Genomic DNA, 26,315 nt, shown 5'->3' on the forward strand with positions numbered 1-26,315 from the left:
GCAATCAGCAGATTAGAGGCCAAGCAATAAGGTTAGCATTACATCACATTTTTCCGCTTCAGAAAGGAAAGGCTGTGAGATTTCTCTGTGACAATATATAATGGCAGTGGCGTATATAAATATACAAGGAGAAAGAAATCTGCAACAAATATCTACACTGTGTATTGCAGGACAAGAAAACATATTGGCTCCTCAGCAGAAATCTGGATCCAAGTGAGTGGGAGCTCAGCCAAGAGGCATATCAGAAGATAGTAAAATAATGGGCACCTCACAGATAGATCTAATAGTATCTCACCAAAATGCTAAGGTGAAATGATTTTACAACCAACACAAAGAATACTTCAGTAAAGATGTGGCCAAAGGGGGAGTTAATGTACGTTTTTCCATCCTAGCCCTTGATAGGGTGCACTCTAAGGAATATAGAGAAGGAGAAAGCTCAAGTAGTACTAGGGGAGCTGAATTGTCTGAGGACTTCTAATATAGGGTCCAGTATTAATGGACTCATCTTCATTCTATCTTATGGCATGGCTTGTGAGAGGTCAAGATTAGTTAGGATACTCTCCCTCTATGATATCTATTCTAATAAAGGCTACAGAAAAATTAATTTAGCATATATATGTGTGTAGGGTTCTTTTGAGGCACATTGTAAGGATTATTTAGTATCACCTTAGCATGCAGAAATTTCTAATTTTAACTTTTTTTTTCAAAAGTGTTATGTTTAGCACATAATTCTTTAAAGGTGCAAGTATCAGCAATTCATGTTACAGAGGTAGTCAAGAGCATCTAAATTTGTTAGCAATATTGTTTTATCGTTTTGTAATGTGAAATGATGTAAACCGATATGATGGTTCCCACCAAGTACTGGTATAGAAATTGTAATAAAAGAATAAATAAAATCCCATCCAGATGTTGCTCATTTCTTGAAAGGAGTAAAGAAATTACATTCTACCTTTAGAGCGATTATACCTCAATGGAACCTTGAGGTCCAGATTCATTAAGGCTTTTCTCCCATTTTGTGTCTATGGGAAACACCCTTAGTAAATCAGGTACTAAGCTTGGTATTAAGAACCCTAGTATCCGCTCCATTAGAACCTATAAAACAGACAAATTAAAGATCTTACTTTAAAAACAGTTTTTCTAGTATACATTACATCAGCAAGATGTATTTCTGAAATGTAAGCATTATCTTGTACAGATCTGTTTTTAAAATTTACTACAGATTCAGTAACAAGTAGGCCAAGTCCCATCCTTTTTTTTTTTTTTTTTTAACCAAAATATGAATGTGAAGGGAAAAATAGGTCTTTCAAGTATTTTAATGTACGATGAATTCTAAGATATTTAGAAGTCACAAATTCTTTTCAAAAGACAGATAAATTATTCATATTATTTGGAGAATCATGCAAAGGTGAGGCTGCATTCAAAGCTACCATAGCAAGATGGCTGGAGACAATTAGCACACAATGTTGAAAGGCAGGTTCCAGAAATAATCGAGCCCATTCAACAGCAGCACAGTCATCCTCTTCGGGGAGTAGGGGCTGTAAATTCTGCAGAAATTTGTCAAGTAGCCACATGGTTACTACATTTGTTTATTAAACATTATAAAATGGATGGTCTCACAGAAGATGCTGTTTATAGAGCAAACATCCTTGTGGGTCTAACATCCTTCCTTCCATAATAGTTATTGGGCTTTGGTACTTCCCAATAGTTCTTGACTAGTGTAGTAGAAATTTAATCCTACATGATCATTTTCTTTTATTTCTGCTACCCCAGTCCAGAAACCCACCTAGGAAGCTAAATAGAAATAAACATTGTTTAGTTAAAGTTTAATCCTTTGAAATTTTCTTTTAAAAATTGAAGTAAATCATTTTAAAAAATGCTGGCGCTTTTGAAGATTTTAATCTGGTTTGACAAAGGAATACCGGCTTGATCCATTCTGTGATCCAAGTAAGTAGTAGTGATAATGCAGATTGAAAAAAAGTCAAGTACTCTGCTTCCATCAGCTGAAAGAGGGTCTTAATCATTCTGGAATGGTTTAACGTAAAGGAAAAAAAATTATCAAGTAAGATGAAATTTTTTTCTTGCTTCTGTTACTATGTTAAGATAGTCTTATAAGCAAAGACTCGGGCGGATTTTAAATGCCCTGCGCGCGTAAATCTAGCCGGATTTACTCGCGCGCCGGCGCGCCTATTTTGCATAGGCCGCCGGTGCGCGCAGAGCCCCGGGACGCGCGTAAGTCCCGGGGCTTCGTAAAAGGGGCGGGGAGGGGGCGTGTCGGGGGCGTTCCCGAAATGACGCGGCATTTCGGGGGCGTGACGTGGCGTTTCGGGGGCAGGCCCGGGGGCATGGTGCCAGCCTGGGGGCATGGTCGAGGCCTCCGGACCAGTCCCCAGGTTGGGTGATGGCGCGCCAGCAGCCCGCTGGCGCGCGCAGATTTACATCTGCTTTAAGCAGGTGTAAATCTGCCAACAAAGGTAAGGGGGGGTTTAGATAGGGCCAGGGGAGTGGGTTAGGTAGGGGAAGGTGGGGGGAGAGTGAAGGAAAGTTCCCTCCGAGGGAACAGGCAGCGCGCACGCTGGGCTCGGCGCGCGCAGGTTGCACAAATGTGCACCCCCTTGCGCACGCCGACCCCGGATTTTATAAGATACGCGCGTATCTTATAAAATCCAGCGTACTTTTGTTCGTGCCTGGTGCGCGAACAAAAGTACGTGATCGCGCAAATTTTTAAAATCTCCCCCTATGCTTTTACCACTGGTAACTTGTGTGAATAAGTTTCATCATCAAATAAGTATCTGTTTTCTGGTGGTTTTAGAGCAAAGATTCTCACAACAGATTTTTTTTATGGCCTCAGTGTGGTCACCAGATTTTGCTGGTGGCTGAATTGGCAAAATCTATGTTTTTATCCTACTTTCGGAAGGAAAAGAAGGGTTATGAGATTGCTGTGACTGTTTCTATCCCTTTAATAGCTTTTCTGTTTGGTGTTCTGTCTATACTAAATTTTCAGGACAAGTCAGGGGACATGAGATCTCTAATAGGATTGGGTTTCTTTTTTAGTTGTGTATATTAGGGATGTGCATTTGTTTTCAATGAATGTGAAATCTGCAATGAATAGGGACCTATTTGTTGCATTTGTGGGTCTGTGAAACGAATAGCAATCCTCCATGAATGAAACATATCATTATGTGTCATTCAGGAGAGAGAGAGAGAACACCTAGCCATAATGCCCTCATACTAGGTAGGTATTTATACTCCTCTATGAGGCCCACCTAGTTACTCGAGGTGAGGTGTAGCGGTTAGGGGCCACTTTGACATGCAGAGTGTGATGTACGAACAGAACAGTGCACTCTTATGAAGATTTGATGACCTTCGGAGTGAGGAAACTCACACAAAGATGAGATTTGTGCAGTGTTTTTTCAAACTAGCTTGATGTTACCCATGTAGAGAGTCCATATGCAGAGTGGAGGAGTAGCCTAGTGGTTAAAGCAGTGGGCTATAAACCAGGAGACCAGGGTTTGAGTCCTGCTGTTGCTCCTTGTGACCTTGGGCAAGTCACTTTACCCTCCATTGCCTCAAGTATAAACTTAGATTGTAAGCCCTCTGGGGATAGTGAAATACCTACAGTACCTGAATGTAATCCACTTTGAAATTGTTTCTAGTAGGGTAGGCATATTTTATAACTTTTTGGTGAGTACACTAGGAAGTTATTGGTGTTTCTGGTAATTATAGACATTATACAACCATTTTTTATTATAGAAACAAGCTATTAAGCCTGTTAAAATGGGCAAGGTGTGCTGGCCAGAGCTGTCTATTCCGCGCAGTCACAGCTGCTCATGGGCCCGTTAAAATAAGCGAGATGTTCGTGGCACGTCAGTCAGAGCTCTCTTCCGCCCAGTTAGAGCTGCTCCCTTCTGCGCATTTGCAGCGCAGGTGTGGCACGTCGGTGAGAGATGTCTCGTCCGCGCAAGCGCGGCACGTCTGTGAGAGCTGCTGTCTTCTGCGCATTCATGGCATGTCGGTCACCGCTCAATTATATAGCTGATGGTTAGGTAAGGGGTGCTTTTGGGAGGTTTGGAACACATTATGAGTATTTCCATTATTTCCTATGGAAAAAAGTCTTGACTTACAACCAACTTGAGTTACAACCAGCCCTCTGGAATCAATTGAGTTTGTAAGTCAAGGGTCCACTGTATTTCTACCTTAAGCAAGCATAGCACACAGTGCACTTTCTTCTTGGGTTCTATCTGAGAAGGTTGTTTCCTAGACTACCTCTGCTCTGCCATCCTTTCTTGCACCTATCAACTTTCTGCCACTCTGCCTTGCTGCCATACACCAGACTATTCTACTCCTTGTGGTGTTCTTGCCACTATTATGGTTCCTCAGTGTGTTGATGCTAGTTTTCTGCTGCTTTGTCCCTTTATCAGCACCTTGTGATTTTTTCTGACACTCTTTCTGCTTGCTATGTTTCCCCTTCTTTGTGCTGCAGGATGTTGATGCCACTTTGCCTGTCATGCTGCCTTCGAGGGTTCATGCAACTTTTATTAGTGCTCTCTTCTGAAGCTGTGGTGTGTTTTTGACACTCTCGCTGCTGCATTGCACCTCTGTTAAAGCACTCTTGCCATTCCTGGTACCCCTTTTCCCCTTTACAGTGCCTTAGGCTATTCATGCCACTTTGGTGCCACTTTGCCACAGTCTACCTAGGAGCTCTTTTCTCATTCTGATGATTGCTCCCCAGAAGTTTCATCAGAATTGATAAAAGAACCCCCATTGACTTTAATGGCAAAACGAATGAAACTAATAAACAAATTGGTTTTCCCCCCATGAAACTAATGAAACGAATTTGGGTCCCAGCGAAACGAAAAACGAAACAAATATTTCCTTCTGCACATGCCTAGCGTATATAAGCGGGCTGCAGACGTGCATGTCCCAGAAAATAGGCTCCTTTAGTTCTGAATGGAACTTCTGGTCTCCCCTTTCTCTCTTTAGGTAGAAGCAGTAGGATTACTACTCCTACTACTACTCTAGCTTTACTTGATGTGCCCAGCACTCTACATATACATATGAGGCAGTCCCAAACAGTCTGATCAAGACAAACACACAGTAGAAAAGAGACTTTGGGAATTTCATTTATTTAAAAAATGGCTAAAACTAATAAAGCTGTGAGCAAGAGAATCAGGAAATGTGCATTGGTAGAAATTTTGTAAAAAAGGTCATTTATGTCAGGAAATAAGTTTCAAGGTACTTAATGCTAGCATCCAGCACATCCAAGCTGTAACCCATTCTATCTTCTGATATGCAGGCGCTATTGTAGAGCACCCATCTGGGGCCATTCTCTGAATGATGGGAGGTGACTAATAATGCCTGAATCTGTCAGAAAGGGATACTGGAACATGGAGAGGTTTCACCTGGGAAAAGAAGAGAAACACAAGAAAGGACAGGGAAAGAAAGGCAAAAGAATCAGACTCAAAACCGCAGCATTTTAATAAATACAGAATAATTCTGAAAAATTAGAAAAGGACAGAATCAAAAAAGAGGTAATGAAAATGCCATGGAAAGGTTGAGATTTTTAATTAATTTAAAGCTGGAAACAGTCCCCCTCCGGTTCACTCGCCCCCACTGGAGCAGGAGCCCATGACCAGGGACAGCAGCAAGTAAAAAAAAAAGAAATCTTAAAAACAAAGTACTTGGTTTGTTTTTTGGCCTTGCCGACTCTCCGTTCTTCGGCGTTTTCGTCGCGGTTCGGGGCGTTTCATTAATTTTAATTAATTTTTACTTTCGGCAGTTTGGTGCTCCGGCAGGGCGGCGGATGCCGCGGGGATCTTCTTGCCGCGCGATGGCATCTGTTCAAATTGCGTTTCGGGCGGCGAGGGGCCGTCCGAGGTCAGTCGGGGGGGCCGGTCTCGGCCGGCGCGATCGCCCCCGCTCGCAGCTCTGCACGGGGAAGGCAGCTCGGATCTGTTCCAGCTCAGCGCGGGAACGGCAGCCATTTTGGGGGCAGTGCGGGAGGCCACGCGGAAGGCTGCCGGTAATGGTGGCATGCCTCCCGCGCTTTCCCCGCAGCAGCGGCCCCCCAGGGGGGGCAGCATCTCCGGGGGAGGATAGTGGAGAAGATGTATCCTCGGGGTCAGAGGCTTCGTTTTCTTCTGATTTTGCGCTTCTCCTGTGCAAGGTGCTAAAATATAAAAGATTCAGGCGAAAGGCGGGTAAGGCATTGGGGGGCTCGGACAGTCAGCCGGGCTCCCGGAAGAGGAAAGCTGGGGATAGGTCCAGGAGAACCTCGGACCCGCCTAGGGGGAAGCGTCCTGTGCGGGGTATCTCTCAGGACAAGGACAGCAAATCTATGTCATCGGCTGAAGCGGATCCGCCCGTAGAGCCCCTGGGGGGGCCAACGGGCCGGATGCAGAGGGGCCAGCCCGGTACCGGCAAGGGAATGCCGGCGGTGGATGGTGATGATCCAAAGGTAGTCCGCTTGTTCCAAAAGGAGGAACTAGCACCGCTTATTCCGGCCATTCTTCAGGAACTTGGTGTGGAGGCTCTGCCGGTGGAGTCCCGGCCGGGGGCCAAAATGGATCCGGTGCTGTTGGGCCTCATGGGTCCGGCAGTGGCCTTCCCGTTCCACTTCTCGGCGTCGGACATTCTATTCCGGGAATGGGACACCCCGGAGTTGGGCCTGAAAGTGAGCAAAGCTATGGATAGGCTGTATCCACTGCCAGAGGACACGCTGGAGCTTCTCCGCCTTCCCAGTGTGGACGCAGCGGTATTGGCAGTAACGAAGAGGTCAACGATCCCTGTCACAGGGGCCACAACGCTCAAGGATATCCAAGATAGGAAGCTGGAGCTGCAACTTAAGAAGGTTTTTGAGGTTTCGGCTCTGGGGGTCCGCGCGGCTATTTGTAGTAATTTTGCCCTGCGTGCGGGGCTGCGCTGGGCCCAGGTACTTCAGGCCAATGCAGGTCTCTCGGAAGAGGAGTCTGCACAGGCGGATCATCTGGAAGCGGTGATCGCGTACAGTGCAGATGCTCTGTATGACCTGCTTCGCACGTCGGCCAGAGCCATGGTCTCAGCGGTTTCTGCGCGCCAGCTCCTTTGGCTTCGCAATTGGGCGGTGGATGGGTCTTCTAAGGCTCACCTTGGTGCGCTACCGTTTAAAGGAAAGTTATTGTTTGGTAAACAGCTGGATGACCTGATGCAGTCGCTCGGAGAAAACAGGGCTTTTAGGCTGCCTGAGGACAGGCCCAAGTCTCGCACTTCTTTCTCCAATAGGCCCCGGTTTCGGGGCAGTAGAAGGTTGCAGCTGCAGAGATCGTCGGGGTCTTCCTACAGGTCCGGCTCCTCCAGGTCGTCTTCGTGGCCTCAGTCCTTTAGGGGGAAAAAGTTTGGGAGGCAAGGTGGACCCTCGTCGGGGATGGGGGCCAAGACCTCCCAATGAAACGCGGACGGTCCATTCCTCACGGCAGATCCCGTCGGTCATGCCAAACGTAGGAGCCAGGTTGGCATTTTTTTCCGAGGAATGGGCCAAAATAACATCTGACCAATGGGTCCTCAGCGTGATAAGTCAAGGTTATGCCTTAGATTTTGCACGAATTCCCGCAGACAAGTTTCTCGTGTCCCCTTGCAAGGGCCAAGTCAAGCGCGTAGCGGTGCGGGAAACTCTTCGGCGGCTGGAGGGCCTGAGCGCAATAACCCCCGTGCCTCCGGGGCAGCAACGAAAGGGCCGGTACTCCATTTACTTCATCGTACCAAAAAAAGAGGGCACGTTCAGACCAATTTTAGACTTGAAAGGAGTGAACAAGTGTCTTCGCATTCCACGTTTCAAAATGGAGACGATCCGATCGGTGGTAGCCTCGATTCGGCCAGGCGAATTTCTGGCTTCGTTGGACCTCACGGAAGCTTACCTTCATATAGGCATTCAGCCGTTCTATCAGAGGTTCCTCAGGTTTTGCATTCTGGGCAGGCACTACCAGTTCAGAGCTCTTCCCTTCGGTCTCGCCACCGCTCCCCACACATTTACCAAGGTGATGGTAGTGGTGGCAGCCCAGCTCCGGAGGGAGGGATTTCTGGTGCACCCCTACTTGGATGATTGGCTCATTCGGGCCAAGTCCGAGATACAGTGTCGGCGGGCGGTCAACAGAGTCCTACAGCTCTTGCGCTCCCTCGGATGGGTGGTCAATCTCGCCAAGAGTCGTTTGGTCCCCACCCAGTCCTTGGAGTATCTGGGGGCGCTGTTCGACACGAAACAGGGCACGGTGTCTCTCTCCAAGGAGCGTGTCTGCAAGCTTCAGAGTCAAGTGAGACGTTTAATGTCCCTACGGCTGCCTCTGGTGTGCGATTATCTGATGGTTTTAGGCTCTATGGCATCAACGCTTGCTTTGGTTCCCTGGGCCTTCGCTCATCTACGTCCATTGCAATCCACTTTGCTCTCCCGTTGGAAGCCGGTGTCGGAAGAGTTTCACCTCCCGCTCCCGCTCACGGACAAGGTGAGGGCCAGTCTTCACTGGTGGCTCAATCCCGACCATCTGACGTGCGGCATTTCACTGCTCATGCCCAACTGGACAGTGGTCACGACGGACGCCAGTCTCTCTGGCTGGGGAGCGGTCTGTCTGGGACGCTCGGTACAGGGATGGTGGTCCAGGGCTCAGTCACGGTGGTCCATCAATCGCCTGGAGACCAGGGTGGTAACACTAGCGCTGCAATCGTTCCTCCCGCTGATCCGGGGGAAGGCGGTCAGAGTGTTGTCGGACAATGCAACGACCTTGGCGTACATCAATCACCAAGGAGGGACAAGAAGCCAGCTAGTGGCGGAGGAGGCGCAACGCTTAATGGGCTGGGCGGAGCAGAATCTCAACAACATTGCGGCGTCTCACATCGCCGGAGTCGACAATGTCCAGGCAGACTTCCTCAGCCACCATCATCTGGATCCAGGAGAATGGGAACTGGCGGAGGACGCGTATCGCCTCATCTGCAAGAGGTGGGGACCGCCACACATGGATCTGATGGCCACCGCTCAGAACACGAAGGCTCCACGCTTTTACAGCCGGCGGAGAGAGCGAGGGGCTGAAGGTGTCGACGCGCTGGTGCTTCCCTGGCCCACAGACGTGTTGCTGTATGTGTTCCCTCCTTGGCCCCTGATAGGCAAGGTCCTTCGGCGGATAGAGTTGCATCCGGCGGACGTGATTCTGGTAGTGCCGGATTGGCCACGGAGGCCCTGGTTTGCAGATCTATTTCACTTAGCAGTGGAACCTCCTCTGCGTTTTCAGGGGTCCGCAGCTCTCCTTCGTCAAGGCCCCGTTTGTTTGGAAGACGCGGATCACTTCTGTCTCGTGTCATGGCATTTGAGAGGAGACGCTTGAAGAATAAGGGATACTCGGATGCGGTAATAGCCACCTTGTTGAGATCGAGGAAACAGTCTACGTCCTTAGCCTATGTTCTGGTTTGGACGGTGTTTGAGGACTGGTGTAGGAATCATAGGGTGGATCCTATGTTAGCGTCCGTATCCGATGTCCTCGCCTTTCTTCAGACGGGTCTTTCGAAAGGTCTCTCTTGTAGTACCCTTCGGGTCCAGGTAGCGGCACTAGGTTGTCTCAGGGGTAAGGTGCACGGGGTGCCCCTGGCACTTCACCCAGATGTAGCTCGTTTTCTTTGGGGGGCTAAGCACTTACGTCCTCCGTTGCATCACCCTTGTCCTTCTTGGAATCTCAATTGGGTTCTTTCCGCTTTGTGCTCATCGCCGTTTGAGCTGATAAAGTGGGCGACGCTAAAGGATCTTACTCTAAAGGCGGTCTTCCTCGTAGCAATCGCGTCAGCGAGACGAGTTTCGGAGATACAGGCTCTGTCATGTAGGGAGCCGTTCTTACGGATCTCGGATTCAGGGGTATCCTTAAGGACGGTTCCCTCCTTTTTGCCGAAGGTGGTGTCGGTGTTTCATTTAAATCAGTCAGTGGAACTTCCCGCTTTTCCTGAAGGAGAGAGATCGGAGACGGGGGCTAAAGATTTACGGAGACTCGATGTTCGTAGGGTTCTCCTCCATTACCTGGAGGTTACGAACCTTTTCCGAGTCTCAGACCACCTCTTTGTTTTGTGTTCCGTCCTAAAGAGGGGTGGTGCAGCTTCCCGGACCACGATTGCGCGTTGGCTCAAAGAGGCCATTGCTTCGGCGTATATTCTATGGGGGAAGCCTGTTCCCGTGGGCCTTCAGGCTCACTCGACGAGATCACACGCCGCTTCTTGGGAGGAATCCTCTCAGGTGTCGCCCCAGGAAATTTGCAGGATGGCGACTTGGAAGTCGTTGCACACTTTTACTAGACATTATCGGCTGGATGTCCAGGCCGCAGATTCGGGGGGTTTTGCAGAGAGAGTACTCGGAGCGGGACTCTCTGGTTCCCACCCTCGGTAATTTGGCTCTGGTACATCCTAGGTGTCTGGACTGATCCGGGTACGTACAGGGAAAGGAAAATTAGTTTCTTACCTGATAATTTTCGTTCCTGTAGTACCACGGATCAGTCCAGGAGCCTGCCCGAGTAGTCTGTGTTGTCGGTACTGTTTGTTCTGAAGTAACGGAGAGTCCGCACGGTGGATTCAATTGTTAATATTGGTTATAATTCGGTTCTCCTCTGGTTATGGACGTTCTGTTTCAGCTGGGGGTTTTTGAATCGGCCCTAGTCAGGGTGGTCTAGTTAGATAGTCTGGTTGTTCAATTTTGCTTTGACATTACATAAGACTGAGGGGCTGTGGGTGGCACCTTACTATATGTAGGGAAGCCCGAGAAGTTTTGCTCTGTCTCCATCTGCTGGTGCGGAGTCACAACCCAGGTGTCTGGACTGATCCGTGGTACTACAGGAACGAAAATTATCAGGTAAGAAACTAATTTTCCTTTACAGGTAAGCAACATTTGCTTTTTTTAGCTTTGACAGTAGCAAGCCGGCTGAATTGGTTCTGACATCACATATATTCTAGTGATGTCATTTAAAAAAAAATAGATTTAGATATAGATAGTGAGAGAACTCTGCCTCCATATGTGCTGGTTGAGAAGATACACCCATAGGTTCTGGACTGGTGTAGCAAAAGGAAAGGAAATTAACAGATAAGACACAATTTCTTTCCCACCAACCTTTTAACAGATCACAGATCTGTTTTTAACAGATTTTAACAGATCACAGGTTGCATGTTCCACTTTGATATAAACACAGTGAATAGGAGTGAGTGCTGAGGTGGTGACCTGGATTGCAAACTGGTTGACGGACAGAAGACAATGTGTGATGGTAAATGGAACTTTCTCTGAAGAGAGAGCGGTTTTAAGTGGTGTACCGCAAGGATCGGTGTTGGGACCGGTCCTGTTCAATATCTTTGTGAGCGACAATGCGGACGGGATAGAAGGTAAGGTTTGTCTTTTTGCGGACGACACTAAGATCTGCAACAGAGTGGACACGCCGGAAGGAGTGGAGAGAATGAGACGGGATTTAAGGAAACTGGAAGAGTGGTCGAAGATATGGCAGCTGAGATTCAATGCCAAGAAGTGCAAAGTCATGCATATGGGGAGTGGAAATCCGAATGAACTGTATTCGATGGGGGGGGGGGGGGGAAGGCTGATGTGCACGGAGCAGGAGAGAGACCTTGGGATGATAGTGTCTAATGATGTGAAGTCTGCGAAACAATGCGACAAGGCGATAGCAAAAGCCAGAAGAATGCTGGGCTGCATAGAGAGAGGAATATCGAGTAAGAAAAGGGAAGTGATTATCCCCTTGTACAGGTCCTTGGTGGGGCCTTACCTGGAGTACTGTGTTCAGTTCTGGAGACCGTATCTACAAAGAGACAAAGACAAGATGGAAGCGGTACAGAGAAGGGCGACCAGGAAGGTGGAGGGTCTTCATCGGATGACATACGAGGAGAGATTGAAGAATCTAAATATGTACTCCCTGGAGGAAAGGAGGAGCAGGGGTGATATGATTCAGACTTTCAGATACTTGAAAAACTTTAATGATCCAAAGACAAAGACAAACCTTTTCCGTCAGAAAAAAATCAGCAGAACCAGAGGTCACGAGCTGAGGCTCCAGGGAGGAAGACTAAGAACCAATGTCAGGAAGTATTTCTTCACGGAAAGGGTGGTGGATGCCTGGAATGCCCTTCCGGAGGAAGTGGTGAAGTCTAAAACTGTGAAGGACTTCAAAGGGGCGTGGGATAAACACTGTGGATCCATTAAGTCTAGAGGGCATGAATAAAGAGGAGGCAGCAAAACACTGCACGGAGCGGCAGTAGCCACAGAGGCATTCACGGAGCGGGATGCCAGTGGTTGGTGTTCCACCTTCACGGAGCGGAAGGCTGGAGGGCTGCCATCTCCAAAAAAAAACAAAAACAGGGGTGGGTGAGAGTATGGGGCAGGGGTATGGCCTGCTTGTTACAGCGGTTGCTACCCCTAATTGAGCTGGATGTTCACTTGGATGCAGATATGGCGCTGCTCTCTACATTGGTGGTGGGGTGGAGGGGAATTAGGGCTGGAGGGTACTGGAAGCCAATAGTAACAGGTGGGAGAGAGAAAAAGGGAAATAAAAAAATGGATAAAGTGCGTAGCTTGCTGGGCAGACTGGATGGGCCGTTTGGTCTTCTTCTGCCGTCATTTCTATGTTTTCTATGTTTCTATGTTAATACTTACACGCAGCACTCAGCTTGGGAGTCCCCTAATTGTACGGCTAATTACTAATCCAGCATGTCCACAGAGAAAGCAGACTTGCTTACCTGTAATAGATGTTCTCCATAGACAGGAAGACAAATCAGCCACACGAAACCAGCTTCCTCCCTTGTACAGGTGAAAGTTGGCTTGCTATAAATAGTGAGGAAACCATGTATGCTCAAAAATACCACCTTGGTCTCTCTTAGCTCTGAGAGCTTTTCTTTCGGCGCCGTCAGATGTCATCCACTTTTGTAGCTTTTGTCTGTCTACAGAGACTACTCATTATAGGTAACCAACTTTGCTTTCTCTTGAACCCTGGGAGCAGCCAGGTGTTCTAAATTACCTCTCAGGTAGTATTGTGTGGATCATTTGGCTCAAATGTGAAACATGCCATTTATCTTTGAGATGCAAGTGAGTCAGAGGAGAATTGCTTAAAGAATGAATGGCTAAAAGAAAAATTGTAATTAATGCAATTTAATGTGTAATTTGGAATACCATATATATAGTGGCTTACAAAAGTATTCTATGCCCCCCCCTCCCCACACACACACACACAAAAAGTCAGCAGAAATGTGTGGATTACAAATGACACACAGATTGTTACAGACAGTGGGGTAGATTTTAAAACGAGCGTGAACAGCCTACTTTTGTTTGCGCTCCAGGCGCAAACAAAAGTACGCTGGATTTTAGTAGATACGCGCGTAGTCGCGCGTATCCGCTAAAATCCTGGATCGGCGCGCGCAAGGCTATCGATTTTGTATAGCCTGCGCGCGCCGAGCCGCGCTGCTTACCCCCGTTCCCTCCAAGGCCGCTCCGAAATCGGAGCGGCCTTGCAGGGAATCCTCTAACGCCCTCCCCTCACCTTCCCCTCCCTTCCTCTACCTAACCCACCCGCCCGGCCCTGTCTAAACCCCCCCCCTTACCTTCCTCCGGGGATTTACGCCTCCCGGAGGGAGAAGTAAATCCCCGCGCGCGAGCGGGACTGCTGCGCGCCGGGCCGCAACCTGGGGGCGGGTACGGAGGGCGCGGCCACGCCCCCGTACCCGCCCCGGGCCGTAGCCACGCCCCCGTACCCGCCCCCAAAACGCTGCCGGCACGCCCCCGCAACGCCGCGCGATCCGGCCCCGCCCCCCGACACGCCCCCCCCCCGACACGCCCCCCCCGACACGCCCCCTCCGAAAACCCCGGGACTTACGCGAGTCCCGGGGTTCTGCGCGCGCCGGTGAGCCTATGTAAAATAGGCTCACCGGCGCGCAGGGCCCTGCTCGCGTAAATCCGCCCGGTTTTGGGCGGATTTACGCGAGCAGGGCTCTGAAAATCCGCCCCAGTATGTTTATTGCCAACCAGAATGTGCTTAAAGTAATTTTTCAAAGTCCAACTCTTTTTCTCTGCATTTTTTGTATAAAAATGCTGTGTGCATAATTATTCAGCCTTTTCAGACTAGTACTTGGTAGAATCACCTTTTGCTGCAGTAATAGCTTTGCCTCTTGGGGTAGGTTTCTACCAGCTTTGCACACTGTTAGGCAGTGATTTTGCTCATTCTTCCTGGCAGATTTGCTCCAGGTTGTTCAAGTTGGTTGAATGATGCTTATGGACTGCAATTTTCAAATTGTGCCACAGATTCTTGATTGGATTGAGATCTGGACTTTGACTTGGCCATTGTAGAACATTCACCTTTTTATTCAAGCACCTTGTTTTGGAATCATCGTCTTGCTGAAAGGTGAACTTTCTCAAGTTTTAGTTTTAAAGCAGACTGAAACAGGTTGTCTTGCAGTATCGCTCTGTATGTTGCACCATCCATCCATCCATCCTTCAATTTATTTTTTTAATTTGACAATTTTTATTAAAGACAGAATACCAGTAACAGGAAAACTAACTGGGGGCATATGTACGAATACATAAGACAGATATAAAACAATATTGATGAACTCATTAGCCCTCAACACATTCTATGTTTTCAGAATTTTTCCCATGAAAATATACAAGTACTTCCCCCCCCCATCCCCTTACCCCCAAAATCAACAGTGCTTAGCAATATTATCACCAAAGCAAAAGCACCTGAAAACTCTCCAGATAAGCTTATAAAATTTCATCTGTTTTATATTCCCCTACAAGTGGGAGCGGAACATAATAAGGCATCATAGAGGATTCCCCAAAACTGAACTTTAATAAGATGATCCCCGTACCTCATCAACCCTCTTAAAAGCTAGAATCTTGCCAGAGAACATAAGTGGACCACACTTTGTCAAACTTTGCCATAGTATTTCTTTGATAGGCAGTAATGTTATTCATACAATACAAACTATGTATACGGCTAAACAAATCCTATAGGGAAAGGATCTGCGAGGATCGCCAATATTTGGCAATCTCATAATATGCTCCCGTGAAAATCTGAATTACTACTTTTGTTGGAATTTATTACCTTCAGAAATGTGTACATTCAATAGTACTTGTAAGGGATACAATGTAAAGGTAAGTCCCAACCTGCCCTGTAGCCAGGTTAAGACTTCGCCCCAGTAAACTTGAATGAACGGACACTCCCACTACAGATGCAAATATGTTCCCACACCCCCACACTCCTTCCAGCACCTGTCAGAAGTGATCATGGAAAAACGATGTAATTTAACAGACGTATAATGCCATCGATATAAAACTTTATATCCATTTTCAATTAGGCTAGCAGCAATCAGCCCTCTTCCCATTTCTGAAAAGATGACCCTCCATTCCTCATCTAGCAAGGGATGCCCCAGATTCTGTTCCCAGGCCTTGATATAGTTTGGAGTAGAAGGAGGGTCTTTATTGATCAAGGGATAACATTTAGAAAGTAATTTCCCCATCTTATCCGCATTCCGGCACCAAGATTCGAACATGGAGACTCCCTTCGCCAGATCCTGTGCAACAGGAACATTAGACAAGAAATGCCTAACCTGTAGGTAGGCATAAATTTCCTTTGCTGAAAATTCATAAAACCCTGAAGATCAGCGAAACTCAGAGGGCCATTTATCCCCCACACGTTCGATACGGGGAAACCCCTCGCTGTTTCCATAAGTTAAAGGGGAAGAAAGACCTGAGCCAAATGCTAAGTTGTCAGATAAAGAAGAAAAAAGATAAAAATCCCGCTACCCTGTTAGTGAGCTCTTTCAAGCTCGCCACACTGAAAGGACATGTGAAACTGTAGGGGGCATCTGGGCAATGGGTCTCCACATTTTCCTGTGTTGCCAAATTAAAGCTGGAAGTGGCATTTTCCCAGTCATCTCCTGTTCTAAGATAACCCAAGATTTAATAGGATTTGTTTTATGCCAATCAAAGATGGTTCTGAGATGGACTGCAGCATGATACTACAGCAAGTTAGGAAACCCCAGACCTCCCTGTTTCTTAGAAAGGAACAGGAACCATTTAGCCACCCTCTGTGGCTTTCCATTCCAAATAAAGTGAAAAAATCTTCTTTGCCATCTTTTCAACAACAAAGGTGGAACCGCAAATGGTATAGTTTGGAATAGATAACTGATTCTCGGCAAAATGTTCATCTTAAATATAGCAGTTCTGCCCAACCAGGAGATGTGATATCGATCCCATTCTTCCAGATCCTTATATGCAGGACAAGAGAAAGGGGGTAATTTAGTTGGAAAAGCTCCTTAGAATTTCCATTGTAGATCCCCCAAATAATTAATTTGTTTATCCAACCATTTAAAAGAAAATTGAGATTACAATACTTTTACCTGATTCACTGGGGTCGTAAAATTTAAGATCTTAGTTTCTCCCAATTAATGGTGAACCATGATACTGCACTAAATTGAGCAATCTCATTTGCTGTCACGCTCAAGGAGTCTACTGAGTGTGACAATGTAAATAAAACAATGTCTGCAAATAGGGACATTTTAGATGAAAATGACCCAACTTGAACCCCACAAATCAAAGGATTCTTCCTGATTTTTGTTGTGTGAGGTTCTAAAAAAAAATTGCGAAAAATAAGGGAGATAATGGGCATCCCTGTCTCATCCCTCTAGCCACTTCAAACGTATCTGAGTATCCCCCATTAAACTCAAGGCCTGTATTAAGATTATCATAAAGCTTAGTGATCCATTGCCAAAAAAGGACCCAAACTACATTTACTCCAGTGCTTTAAATAGAAAATGTCAATGAACTAAATGAAAAGCTTTTTCAGCATCTATGGTTAATAAAAGAAATGGATCCTTCTGCTTCTGCTCCCACCAAATGATATCCATGATTTTTCTGACATTGTCTGATGCTATACAGCCCAGTATAAATCCTGACTGGTCAGGATGTATGATAAAAGGCAGATTATTAAGCCTATCAGCAAGGATCTTGGCTAAAATGTTTGTCTAAATTTAACAAGGAAATCGGTCTGTAGGACCCACATAAAGCTGGATCTCTGCCAGGCTTGGCCAGGACTGTTATATCTGCCATATTGGAAAAGCAAGGAAGGGCATAATCCCCTCTGAGAGTATTATATATTTTCATTAGTGATAAAGCCAATATCAACAAAAACCTGGTAAAAGCATGCTGTATACCCATCGAGGCCTGGCGCTTTGCCTGGTTTCAATTTCTTGATGGGCCTGCATTACTTCAAGCTGTGAGATCTCATGATCAAGCTTTCTCGCTGAAGTTCTGTCAGGCCCAGCAGAGAAACTTTTGACAAATATATATCAATATCTTCTGGTTTTATTGAAGGTTTTGAACTATAAAGAGCAGAATAAAAGGGCAGAAAACGATTTCTATTATCTTGGTTTGTTGTTGGAATGTTTCCTTTTGCATCTTTTATTTTCACATTATTCAGGCTACGCTGACCCCTCAATTTATTAGCCAGGATTTTACCTGCTTTATTATCTCCTTCAAAATATCTCTGTTTTACTAAATCTAACTTGTGGGCTATAGAAGCTGTATCTAGCTTCACTAGTTTAGCCTTACAGATTTAGTACCCATTTTTAGTACCCAGTTTTTGGGTACTTGCCAGGTTCTTATGGCCTGAATTGGCCACTGTTGGAAATAGGATGCTGGGCTTGATGGACCCTTGGTCTGACCCAGTATGGCATTTTCTTATGTTCTTATGTTCTTATTTGGATATTGTGATATACTCAAGGTAACAAGTCTTATGACAACTCTCCAAACCCTTGAGTTTAGAGAGCAACTCATTCCTGATCTTCTCTGCACTTTTTCTCATGAGACACCTTAGCAATAAAGTGGCCTCTCAATGCTGCCTTGAGGCATGCCTATACAGTAACCAATGAAACTTTTTGGGTATCGTTCATCTCCAGATAGAAGCTAATATGATTCCGAATTTGTTCCCTAAAAACCTCATCGGCAAGCAAACTATCATTTAAGTTCCAAAATAACTGCCCTCTATCGTAATCCTGAAACTAAATATTAAACCAGTCTGGGGTGTGGTCCGACCAGGTCATTGATTCAAGAGAAGAGACGGCTGAGGGGGGATATCATAGAGGTCTTTAAGATCATGAGAGGTCTTGAACGAGTAGATGTGACTCGGTTATTTACACTTTCGAATAATAGAAGGACTAGGGGGCATTCCATGAAGTTAGCAAGTAGCACATTTAAGACTAATCGGAGAAAATTCTTTTTCACTCAACACACAATAAATCTCTGGAATTTGTTGCCAGAGGATGTGGTTAGTGCAGTTAGTGTAGCTGGGTTCAAAAAAGGTTTGGATAAGTTCTTGGAAGAGAAGTCCATTAACTGCTATTAATCAAGTTTACTTAGGGAATAGTCACTGCTATTGATTGCATCAGTAGCATGGGATCTTCTAGGTGTTTGGGTAATTGCCAGGTTCTTGTGGCCTGGTTTGGCCTCTGTTGGAAACAGGATGCTGGGCTTGATGGACCCTTGGTCTGACCCAGCATGGCAATTTCTTATGTTCTTATGTTCTTAATATCTGAAGAAGTAATTCTATTAATAATGCCCTTATCTACTAGTAAAACGTCTATCCTAGAGCACGATCTATGAGTACATGAATAGGAAGTTTAATTACTTGATTCAGGGAAACGCGAGCACCAAACATCTACCAGGATAACCTATGATGTGATTTCAATCTGCCCCTCCCTCCTCTGGAATCAGATGATTATGACCCAGGAGAATTATCTAGTAACGGACTCAGAATAACATTAAAATGCACCCCACTTATTAGGGATCCCTGTGTGTGTTCCCTATTGGTTTCATTCAGTGAAATATAAAAGGATCTTTGTTGTGTATTGGGGGTGTAAACCGATAAGTGTACATCCGTCCTTCAATTTTAACAAGATGCCCAGTCCTGTTGGAAGAAAAGCATCCCCATAAATTGATGCTTCCACCCCCATACTTTACTGTTAGGATGGTGTTTGCTGAGGAATGGATGTGTTAGGTTTGTAATTTATTCAACCAACTTAAAAAATCTTGGAACAAGGATGTAGAGCCCTTCCAAAAAATAAGTATGTCATCGATGTATCTTTTCCATACTTTTATGTGGTGAATGAAAGGATTATTGTTGTAGACCCAGTTGTCTTCGAAAACAGCCATATAAAGTTGGCTAAATCTGGTGCCATAGTTGCACCCATGGCGGTGCCGCAAATTTGTTGATTCTATACACCACTTCGATCAGATCCCACAGATGAGATTTTTCACACAATAGAACACATTGTTCAAATTGGGATAGATCAAGGTTTTTTGACAGCACATGAAATTGCTTTCCTACTGAACAAGCATCCAGTTGTCCCGGTTTTTTATCACTTACCAAAAATTCACAAAAATATCTTAAATCCACCTGGAAGGCCAATAGTTTCCAGTAAAGGATCGTTATTAGAACCTTTATCCAGATTCATTGATTTTTTCCTAGCCTCGTTCGTTACGGCACAAGAGTCATACATCAGAGACTCTCAACAGATGATTCAGTTTTTAGAATCTTTTGAAGAAGATACATCCCAGCTGTTGTTGGTGACTCTGGATGTTGAAGCATTATATACCTGTATTCCCCAGGATGAGATGCTACAAATAGCAGAAAAATGTTTTGAAGACAGACCACACCCCCATCGAATTCCAACTAGTTTTTTATCTGCATTATTAGACATTGCTTTAACGAAAAAAATTTTGCATTCAAAGGAGATTTTTATCAACAAATTTGCGGTACCACCATGGGTGCAACTATGGCACCAGATTTAGCCAACCTTTATATGGCTGTTTTCGAAGACAACTGGGTCTACAACAACATAAGAACATAAGAAAATGCCATACTGGGTCAGACCAAGGGTCCATCAAGCCCAGCATCCTGTTTCCAACAGTGGCCAATCCAGGCCATAAGAACCTGGCAAGTACCCAAAAACTAAGTCTATTCCATGTAACCATTGTTAATGGCAGTGGCTATTCTCTAAGTGAACTTAATAGCAGGTAATGGACTTCTCCTCCAAGAACTTATCCAATCCTTTTTTAAACACAGCTATACTAACTGCACTAACCACATTCTCTGGCAACAAATTCCAGAGTTTAATTGTGCGTTGAGTAAAAAAGAACTTTCTCCGATTAGTTTTAAATGTGCCCCATGCTAACTTCATGGAGTGCCCCCTAGTCTTTCTACTATCCAAAAGAGTAAATAACCGATTCACATCTACCCGTTCTAGACCTCTCATGATTTTAAACACCTCTATCATATCCCCCCTCAGTCATCTCTTCTCCAAGCTGAAAAGTCCTAACCTCTTTAGTCTTTCCTCATAGGGGAGTTGTTCCATTCCCCTTATCATTTTGGTAGCCCTTCTCTGTACCTTCTCCATCGCAATTATATCTTTTTTGAGATGCGGCGACCAGAATTGTACACAGTATTCAAGGTGCGGTCTCACCATGGAGCGATACAGAGGCATTATGACATTTTCCGTTTTATTCACCATTCCTTTTCTAATAATTCCCAACATTCTGTTTGCTTTTTTGACTGCCGCAGCACACTGCACCGGCGATTTCAATGTGTTATCCACTATGACACCTAGATCTCTTTCTTGGGTTGTAGCACCTAATATGGAACCCAACATTGTGTTGCTATTCCATAATAGCATGGGTTATTTTTCCCTATATGCATCACTTTGCACTTATCCACATTAAATTTCATCTGCCATTTGGATGCCCAATTTTCCAGTCTCACAAGGTCTTCCTGCAATTTATCACAATCTGCTTGTGATTTAACTACTCTGAACAATTTTGTGTCATCTGCAAATTTGATTATCTCACTCGTCGTATTTCTTTCCAGATCATTTATAAATATAAATCCTTTCATTCACCACATAAAAGTATGGAAAAGATACATCGATGACATCCTTATTTTTTGGAAGGGCTCTACATCCTTGTTCCAAGATTTTTTAAGTTGGTTGAATGGGCTATATTCCCATCTTCATTTCACTTCTGACACTAGTACCACGGTCATCCATTTTCTGGACATTAAGATTTTGAAAAGACCTTTTGGCTTTGACACTACTATCTATAGGAAAGCAGTTTCATCTAATACTTTTTTACATTTCACTAGTGCGCATCCCCGTCCTCTGAAGGAGAATCTTCCAGTCAGCCAATTTTTTAGGTTAAGAAGATTGTGTACATCAACAGAAGAATTTTGCCATCAAGCAGTTTCATTGACAGACCGATTTATTAAAAGAGGTTATCCCCCACGATGTGTCAAACGGGCGTTCACCCGTGCCAAATTTATTAATAGAGATTGGTTAGTTTTATCACGTCCTCCGGAATTGTCTGACATTTCGACTTGCGTTTTGCCTTTCTCCACTATGACTCAGACTATGAAGCAGATCATGTATCAGAATTGGCACATGCTACAAATCCATAATGAATTTCAAGATGTTCCCAGATTCGCTTTCACTCGGAGTTCCAACATTAAAGATTTGTTGGTACACTCCGATTCTTCTGTGCCTCAGTCTGCTATCACGATAGGAGCACACACATCTTGTGGCACATGTACAGTTTGCCATGTCATGATTGACACGTCAGCCATTCATTTTACAAGAATTGATTTCACTTTTATTTTAAGGAAATTCGCAGATTGCCGTTCAACAGGGGTGGTTTACATTATACAGTGCCCCTGTAACCTTTTATATGTAGGCAAGACACAACGGGCACTTAAGACCCGTCTTATTGAACACCGGTCATGCATTTCCACGGGACGATTAACAGCTCCATTAACATCCCATTGTATTCGTTTTCAACACACTTTTGATGACTTAAGAGTCTGCGTACTCAAACAATTATCACCTAATTGGAGAGGTGGGGACTTTAATATTCGGCTACTGCGTTCAGAACAACGTTGGATCCATCGACTTGGCACTGTGGAACCCGTGGGCTTAAATTCAGCATTAGAACTCCAAGTGTTTCTGTGAACACACGGTAATCCACAATCCATTACAGCGCATACGTATAAGCATTATTGTTTACAAGTTTCACCATGGTAACGTTTCTTCAGTGACGGAGGCACGTGTGACGTCATCACGCGCGAAAAGCGGGGCTTTTTTAAAGGCAAAGGAGTTCAGGGCTCCCTCTGTCCCGTTTTCAATGAAACAGCGTTGGAGACATGCGGGTCCAGCATGAAGGTTTGAGTCGCTGTGTCACCTAAGTTAAGTGAATTTTTCTATCTGAGGATTTAAAATGTTTGACTTGATGTTTTCTCTAATTATTAGCATCTGTCCTGACAACTCACCTTTAAAACACTCCTGAAGAAGCGATTGATACATCGCGAAACACCGGCCGCTGTCGGGCATATTTCTTCAATTTCAGTATCGGGGAACAGATGAAGTTTATTTTGAATAGATATTTTCAAAACCCGTAAACCTTTGAGACTTTCACAAAATATACCTCACCGCAAATGACGAGTGGTCCGGACGGCAAGTTGCCCTACTGCCTTTGTTTGGCTTGCTGATGCGGTATCTCTTCAACAATTTAATAATTTAAAAAATTTGTTGTTAATAGTAGATGATCACAGTATGGAGAATTAACACACTTGGTCTTTCTGTTGTGTGGAGTGTGTTAGGTTTGTGCCACACACATCATTTTGAATTTTGGCCATAAAGCTCCATTTTTCTTATCTGACCACAAAACCTTATCCTACATTTTAACAGGGTCACACTGATGCTTTCTGGAAAACTCCGGATGTGCTTTGAAGTGTTTTTTCTTCAGTAATGGCTTCTTTCTAGCCACCCTCCCATGTACCTCCACTCTGATCTTAGCCAATGAACTCTGTGATTGTTGGCGCCTCTGCAGCTTCCTTCACAAGTCTCCTCCTTGCTCTGACACTGAGTTTTGAGGGACCGTCTTGTCTTAAGGGACCAACACCGGTAAAACTGGGTGGTTGATGCAGCTACCATTTCCTCACAATTGATCACTGGGATATTCAAGCACTGGGATATTATTTTATAGCCTTTTCCTATCTTGTGCGTGTCTATAACTTTATCTCTAATTTCCTTAGGATGTTCTTTGATCTTCATTTTCACAGCTTTCCTTCAGATTCAAAGCCTCACCAATGGTATTTTAATTAGGGGGTCCTTTATCCAGAAAAGCTGACCTTTTTTTTAATAATTCACAGGTGGAGGCCAATTGTAACCAATTGTTAGGTCAATTATTTTTCATCTGTGTAAATTTGGAGCTTCCACAGTACAAGGATTGAATACTTATGCAAAAGCAGCATTTTTCATGTTTTAATTTTATATTAGAAATAATGAATTGTGACTTTGAAAATGTATTTTAAGAGCATACTGGTTTGTAGTGAACATAGTGTCTGAAACAATCTGTGTAAGTGTCATTTGTAAACCACATAGATCTTCTGACTTTTTAGGGGATTGAATCCTTTTGCAAGCCACTGTAAATCAATTATTTTGATGAAAAATTTCTTAGTACAACAAAAATTGCATATTACAATTTTTTCATTTCTATGTTTTTGCATGGTTTGATATCTTGATAGTTGTCCTAAATTGATAATGTCTTTGTAAGTACTTTGTGGGTTAAGTTTAAATAAATAAATAGCTTCTATTCTCTTGGTCTGGTGAATCACAGGGCACTCCAAGGGGTCATCAAGAACTACTTACAGGTTTCTCTATAGAGCCGCCCATATCCACTGAGCTTGTGGCCGGATAAGTTGAATACTAATTTGCTAGCCATGATATAGATTGATTTCTTCCTGACATTTAGGCCGATACAGTAGGTGCGCTCAGCTGAGCGTACCATTTAGTACCCATTTGGCCGCGCGTTTTCGACGCGTCTATTACCCCTTATACTGTAAGGGGTAATAGACTCCTTATACATTATACATTTAAAAAGAACTAGCAGACTTCTTTGACAATAAAATCACCTCACTCCTAGCCCCCCTCAAGGGATCATCTACACATTCAAACCACGTAATCAACTTCAGCTCCCAATCATCGCACTCAACCGTTCAACAACCATCGCACTCAACAGATCAACAATCATCGCACGCAACCGTACAACAATCATCGCTTTCAACCATCCAAAAAACATCACTTTCAACCACCCAACAATCATCGCACTCAACCACTCAACAACCCAACACTTCCCCAACAGTGCTCGACACTTTTGAGCCCACATCCACATTAGAAATAGAGAATATCCTCAAGAAGATAAAACCATCCTCTCATCCATCAGACCATATTCCTTCAAACTTACTGAGTCTGATCACCAACACCATAGCCAAACCTGTTGCAGACATCATTAACTGCTCTCTCACCCAAGGCCAAGTCCCTAACCAACTCAAGTTAGCCATGCTCAAACCGCTCCTCAAAAAAACCCAACCTTCCCACCTCAGACCCAGCTAACTTCAGACCCATAGCAAACCTCCCTATGATAGCCAAAATTATGGAGAAAGTTGTTAACAAACAACTTACAGAATTTCTTGACGAAAACAACATCCTCACCTCAAACCAATTTGGTTTTCGTAAGTCTATGAATACCGAATCGCTATTAGCCTCATTATCAGACACTATTATCTTTAATCTAGAAAAAGGCCAACCTTGCCTCCTCGCTCTCCTGGATCTCTCATCAGCGTTTGATACCGTAAACCACCCGTGCCTCCTGCAACGCCTAACGGACATTGGCATTACAGGAGCAGCATTCAACTGGTTCAAATCGTTTTTGGAGAACAGATCATACAAGGTCAAGATAAATAACAAAGTCTCACACCATCGAATCCAAGAGGGGGGTACCGCAGGGATCATCCCTCTCTCCGACTCTCTTCAATATTTATCTTCTCCCGCTCTGTCAACTACTCACCAACCTCAAGCTAATACATTTCCTGTATGCGGATGACATACAAATCCTCATCCCTATAGAAGACTCACTCACAAAGCCATGTCATACTGGAATAAATGTCTTTCAGCTATCAACGACCTACTCACCAGCCTCAACCTGGTCTTAAACACAAACAAAACCGAAATCCTCATTATAGCACCGGAAAACTATGCCCCACCCACACCTCCTAACACTAGCCAACGTCCGGATACCTCCGTGCACTCCACCTCGCAACAAGTAAAAGACCTGGGAGTCATCATAGACAGCGGATTCAGCCTCAACAAATTCGTTAATAACACAACAAAAGAATGTTTCTTTAAACTACAAACCTTAAAGAAACTAAAACCACTCCTTCTATACAGAGACTTCCGCATGGTACTACAAGCCATCATACTCCCAAAACTGGACTACTGTAACTCTCTCCTCCTAGGCCTACCAGCATGCACCACCAAACCACTCCAGATGGTCCTGAATGCCTCGGCAAGAATTCTCTCAAATGCCAAAAAAAGAGATCATATCACCCCAATCCTTCATCATCTCCACTGGCTTCCGATTAAATACAGGATCCAATTCAAGTCCTTAATGATGATACATAAGGCCTTACATAACATCGCTCCTCTCAACTTAACGTTTCAAATTCAGCTACACACATCCATGAAACCGACTAGAAGCGCGTATCAGAACAGACTAATCACCCAACCGGCGAAATCCTCTCTGAGGAAACGCGCACTATCCACAGCGGGCCCTTCACTCTGGAACTCGCTTCCTCCCGACCTTCGCCTTGAACCATGCCATGCTACATTTAAAAAGAAACTTAAGACTTGGTTGTTCAAACAAGCATTCCCTTAGAGCTAAGAGCAGGAAGAAAGGCATTTTCACTTTATTCGCTCTTTCCCCAGCCCCCAGCATATAACTTCCTGAAGAGATAAATAAATATTGAATTGTACTTAATCATATAATCGTTATGGACTCATTATATAATCATATATACATATATTCATGTTGACAAACATATTACCATGTTATTTATTTATTAAATCGTATGTTTTAACTGTTTAGCAATATACACTAATTTGTTACTTTGATTAATCTGTTCAATGTAAACCGCTAAATGAAGCGATAGTTACTGTTCCTTGTAAACCGGGGTGATGTGTATATTATACAGGAACTTCCGGTATATAAATCCTTTAATTAATTAATTAATTAATTAATTAAATGACTAAATAAATAAATAGTGTGTCGAAAATACGTTGCCAACCCCATGAAAACTAATAGCACTCATCACTTCCAAATGCAGTCTGTGTGCTGGTGGCTGGGGCAGCAAGGGATGGGTCCTCTGAACTTCAGAGGCTGTAAGTTTGAATCTAGCTTA

General features: G+C 44.6%; 1 protein-coding gene across 4 annotated transcripts in view; it reads left to right on the top strand.

Moving 5' to 3' along the window:
* The window catches only part of LARP1B (La ribonucleoprotein domain family member 1B), a 579,846-nt gene that overhangs the window by 370,786 nt on the left and 182,745 nt on the right, over positions 1-26,315 (top strand). Inside the window, exon 11 of one of the 4 annotated variants that reach the window (XM_029591442.1) lies at positions 171-867. The exons of the other annotated variants lie outside the window; for them this stretch is intronic. Coding sequence (XP_029447302.1) covers positions 171-260 — 90 coding nt within the window. The 3' untranslated portion in view covers positions 261-867. Of the gene's footprint in view, positions 1-170; positions 868-26,315 lie in introns of those variants that run through there. 4 annotated transcript variants of the gene reach the window in all.

The sequence above is a fragment of the Rhinatrema bivittatum genome, chromosome 1 (assembly GCF_901001135.1).
Source record: "Rhinatrema bivittatum chromosome 1, aRhiBiv1.1, whole genome shotgun sequence".
Classification (NCBI taxonomy): Eukaryota; Metazoa; Chordata; class Amphibia; order Gymnophiona; family Rhinatrematidae; genus Rhinatrema; species Rhinatrema bivittatum.